Source organism: Hylobates moloch, unplaced genomic scaffold (assembly GCF_009828535.3).
Source record: "Hylobates moloch isolate HMO894 unplaced genomic scaffold, HMol_V3 SCAFFOLD_1, whole genome shotgun sequence".
In the NCBI taxonomy this organism is placed as follows: domain Eukaryota; kingdom Metazoa; phylum Chordata; class Mammalia; order Primates; family Hylobatidae; genus Hylobates; species Hylobates moloch.
The window spans coordinates 72,713,096-72,717,981 of NW_026652276.1; the positions used below are offsets into that span (position 1 = coordinate 72,713,096).

The window sequence follows — 4,886 nt, forward strand, 5'->3', positions numbered from 1 at the left end:
GTGTGTGTGTGTGTGTGTGTATCTGATTTTTTAGCTATATATTTTACCTATTCAAATATTAAATTTTAAAAAGTACTTTTAAAGTGTCAGAGATACAGTTCAAGAACTCAAATGTTGGCTGGGCGCGGTGGCTCACGCCTGTAATCCCAGCACTTGGGAAGCCGAGGCGGGCGGATCATCTGAGGTCGGGAGTTCGGGACTAGCCTGACCGACATGGAGAAACCCTGTCTCTACTAAAAAAATACAAAATTATCCAGGCATGGTGGTGCATGACTGTAATCCCAGCTACTTGGGAGGCTGAGGCAGGAGAATCACTTGAACCCGGGGGCCGGAGGTTTCAGTGAGCCGAGGTCGCGCCATTGCACTCCAGCCTGGGCAACAAGAGCAAAACTCTGTCTCAAAAAAAAAAAAAAAAACTCAAATGTTAGCTGCAATTATGTTATTATTATTAGCAAATTCAAAATACCTTCTTTCTGAAGACTTTTTCTTACTCTCTCTGCACAGAAACCTCATCTCCCTCCTCTAGCTACCAAGTTATTGTTTAAGGAATTCATTACTTTCCACTCCAGTGCAAGTAGAGTAAGGGGTTGGTCAATGTTTCATTCATTTTTAATATCCAAGAAGCCTTGCTTGCGCATAGTAGGTACAAACATTTTGGAGTAACAGTAACCTTACAAGTACTCCGAAGAAAAAGGTGACCATTTATAAAAAGATTGTACTCTGTCATTAATCCTAAGACCTGAAAATTGAAGTTTAGTAACTGATAGCAACTTGTAGTTGCTAATATTCTTTCAACTACTGCCCATCCAAAATCGCCCCTTTCACTTTTTTCTCAGACTGTCCCTGACATTGACATCATGTTCCAAGCCACGACCCTACATGTACCAACTCTCTGTAACTCACTGCAAACTCTGAAATGTCTTTTCTCATAAGTCCCAACATCTGGTGTATCGCTTCTGTCAAAAGGGCATTTGTTGTCTCCTCTTAGATAGAGGTTCACATATCAGTGAGTGAACAAAGTGCTCTTAACTGGAGAAGACCTAACACTTGATTCCTGGTTCGCTCAGTATTTTGTTTGTTCTCCTGGTACGGAGGGTATTCTGTAACTGACTGCTCAGTAGCCCAATTCTAAATGTCATTCCAGCATACCAAATACTCCACTGACAGCTCAACAGTCACTTTTCATGCAGGCCCCTCCCCTTCCCTCCTCCCTCAACCCTCAAGAGCTCCTTCTCTCATACTGACAGACAACACTGGCAGTTCAGAAGACCTTTTCCTCAAGCGTCCTTCCCTGCACGTACAAGACCACCTCCCCAGCCCTCATCATCCCGCGAGCCAATACGGTCCCCAATAACATCCCCTCCCAGCCAATCCAAATCACAACCTAAGTCTCTTCCCAAGAACCAGGCTTTACAGCCTTTCCCAACAAGTACACACTTGACAGCTCGACACGAGCTTCCCCAAAAATCCTTTCCCCTTACTCCCCTCCTACCCCATACACTGGCTCTTTTCTCGCTATCATTTACCCACCCTGGCTTCCCCAAAATTCACAGCCCGGTTTCCCAAACATGCTCTCCGCTCTCCTCTCCCCTCTTTCTCCTCCCCACCCACTTTCCACCGCTGACAGCTCAGTCACCTCCATCCCCCTGTGGCTGCACCCTCCCCCGCACCCTCCCCTTGGCAGCTCAGAGTGGGCTCCCAGTGCTCCGCTCCAGGCCCTCCCGCGACGTCCCCGGCCCAGGGTCGCCTCGTCCGCGGGGAGGGCTCCACTCACCCGCTCTCCCGCATCACGTTGCTGTCCCCGCAGTCGCAGGCGCCCCCGGCCTGGCTGCGGAACATGTTGAAGTCGTGTCCGGTGTGGTCGCCCTGGTGGAAGCACTCGGCGCACAGCGACATGCAGGGCGAGATGCCGCACGTCCGGCAGCGGTAGGCCACGAAGTTGGCTGTCCAGACCAGGCCGCAGAGCGCCGCGGGATCGTAGGCCCGCACCGCCGCGCAGAACTCGTCGTAGCCGCCGCCGCCAGCCAGAAGGCACTTACACCACTCCAGGGCCTCCTCCTCGGCCGCCCCCGGACCGCCCCCGCCTCCGGCCGCCGCCGCGTCCTCGCCGCTAGCAGCCGCGGCCAGCGGCCGCTCGGCGCTCAGCACCCGCTCCAGCAGCGCCTGCAGCTCCTCAGCACCTGCGCGGTTGTCCGGCCGGCTGAGGGCCGCCTTGAGGTGCGCGGCAGTGGCCGCCTTGTCTAGGGCCAGCCCTGACGCGGGCAGCTCGGGCTGTGACGGCTGCTGGCCCCCGACGGCCGCCGCGGCCGCCGCCGCCATGATGAGAGCTCAGAATTTGGAGAGTCCAGGGCCAGCGGCTCCTCCAGGGAGAGTGAGGGAATAGACTGCTGCGATTGCTCGGCCCGCCCAACTCTCGCGATACCCGGAGCGTCCGCGCTCCTCCGCCCGCAGCCCCGCCTCTGCACACGCCCCCTCGGGCTGCTGAGCCTTCCTCCCGCCCCTCTCTCCTGGGCGCCTCTGGACCAAGCTAGGCTCCCAACTTTCTAAGTTAAGAGCTACTGAAACAAAGGACTCATCTTATAGGAAATCTTTAATAAGAGCAATTATTTCTTTATTTGCATGGACTACAGGAATTATTCACATCATCTTTCAGATGTACTTTAGGCATCTGCATTTTGTTTGAGATGTACATTCCTACTGTTATCAAAGTCCAGTGGGCGACAGAGTGAGACCCCAACTTAAGGAAAACAAAAACTGTAGGAAAAGCAATCCAAAGAAGAACAGAAGGCCTGGCGCGGTGGCTCACGCCTGTAATCCCAACACTTTGGGAGGCGGAGGCAGGCGGATTACTTGAGGTTGAGGAGTTCGAGATCAGCCTGGCTGATGTGGTGAAACCCTGTCTCTACTAAAAATACAAAAATTAGCCGGGCATGGTGGCGCACGCCTGTAATCCCAGCTACTCGGGAGGCTGAGGCAGGAGAATCGCTTGAACCCAGGAGGCGGGGGTTGTGGTGAGCCAAGATGGCGCCACTGCACTCCAGCCTGGGCGACAAAGCGAGACTCCGTCTCAAAAAACAACAACAACAACAAAGAAGAACAGGGGTGTTTCCAATCCATAACCTTGTGTTTGAAATGAATGAAACATTATTAAAACAGGTTATTCCTGGTCTTCTACATTAGTTGAGTATGTCACGATCATCATATAACAGTGATAAGTTAAATTTGCCCAATAATTTTATGAATCACTAAATTATAAACTAAAACTTTATGTATTAACTTTACGTGCTAAAACTTTGTATGTTTTAACTCATTTGATTCTCATAACACATAACTTTGAATTCTACTATTCCTAGGAAGTAGCAGCCTCAGACACTTCTCTACTTCGTCATCGTCCATTCACTCTTTTTCTTCTTCCTTTAATAATGCAAAGAGGTGTCCATCCACAGGCTTAAACGCAATCCTACAATCCTTTTACTTAACCACTGGATCCTGCCTTCTCAGGATCCCAACTCCATCCCATATCCTCTTGTATTTTTAACCCCTCTCTTTCTATTAGCTCAATTTTTGTCAGAATTTGTCTCCTCCTGTCTTAAAAATAATTGAAAAAATAATAAAGCTTCCCCTATTACTAAGCATCCAACCATTCTTTTCATAGACCACCTTTCTCTTTCTCTTTCTTTTCTTTTTTTTTTTTTTTTTTTTTTTGAGACAGGGTCTCACTGTCGACCAGACTGGAGTGCAGTGGCGCAATTTCAGATCACTGGAAGCTTTGCCTCCCGGACTCAAGCGATTTTCCCACCCCAGCCACCCAAGCAGCTGGGACCACAGGCTCGCGCCATCAGACCCAGCTAATTTTTGTATTGTTAGTAGAGACAAGGTCTCCTTATGTTGCCCAGGCTGGTCTCAAACTCCCGTCTCAAGCAATCCGTCCATCTCGGCCTCCCAAAATAGGATTACAGGGGTGAGCCGCCGCGTCCGGGGCCACGTTTAATTGTTCACATTTACTCTTTCTTCTTCCTAAATTTCCATCCGCTCCACAATCTGCTACAACTTGATTTCTGCTCCTACTTTATGAAGCCCGACCTCTTTCCAGTATTTGACACCACTACCTATTCTTTCATTCTCATTTCCACTGTCTTTTGAGACGGAGTCTCGCTCTATCTCCCAGGCTGGAGTGCAGTAGCGCGATCTCGGCTCACTGCAAGCTCCGCCTCCTGGGTTCACGCCTTTCTCCTGCCCCAGCCTCCCGAGTAACTGGGACTACAGGCGCCCGCCACCAAGCCCGGCTAATTTTTTTGTATTTTTAGTAGGGACAGGGTTTCACCGTGTTAGCCAGGATGTTCTCGATCTCCTGACCTTGTGATCCGCCCGCCTCGGCCTCCCAAAGTGCTGGGATTACAGGCGTGAGCCACCGCGCCCTGCCTCTCCACTACCTCTTCTTTGGGTTTCTTTGACATCACCACTCCTGTGAGAATTGCAAGGGACAAAAATGACGTTAAAATTGAGAAACAAAGTTACAATAAAATAAGGCATGAGAATGGCGAAGGAGGTAAAGGTGAATGGAGATCGCTACTTTTTAAGCCGAGACTTGGGAAACAAGAAGAGTCACTCTGGGCCATACAACAAAGTGACTGTGACTTTCTCTCCCGCATCCCTTTCACTCTGTCTTTCCCCATCCTTTGAGGGCCCGCAGGTACTCATGGCAAACTAGAGGGTAATGAGCACGCGACAGGCGGCGAGGACTGGCCGTGGGTCAGCGAGTAGCGCAGGCTTTGCAGGCGGAGGGGATGGGGCAATGAGGCCCCCAGGTGGCCAGCGGAACCCCGGCTCAAGACAAATGTTGCAGCTCGGCGCCGGGCCGCTGGGCGGCGAACGCGTACGCGCGT

The 4,886-nt window shown here is 51.1% G+C and overlaps 1 protein-coding gene across 3 annotated transcripts in view; it reads right to left on the reverse strand.

Moving 5' to 3' along the window:
- Positions 1-2,395, reverse strand: part of UBR3 (ubiquitin protein ligase E3 component n-recognin 3) — a 270,447-nt gene extending 268,052 nt beyond the window's left edge. For all 3 annotated transcript variants that reach the window (XM_058441285.1, XM_058441287.1, XM_058441284.1), the window contains exon 1: positions 1,775-2,395. In XM_058441285.1, coding sequence (XP_058297268.1) covers positions 1,775-2,319 — 545 coding nt within the window. In that variant the 5' untranslated portion in view covers positions 2,320-2,395. The remainder of the gene's footprint in view (positions 1-1,774) is intronic.
- Between the last annotated feature and the right edge of the window lie 2,491 nt (positions 2,396-4,886).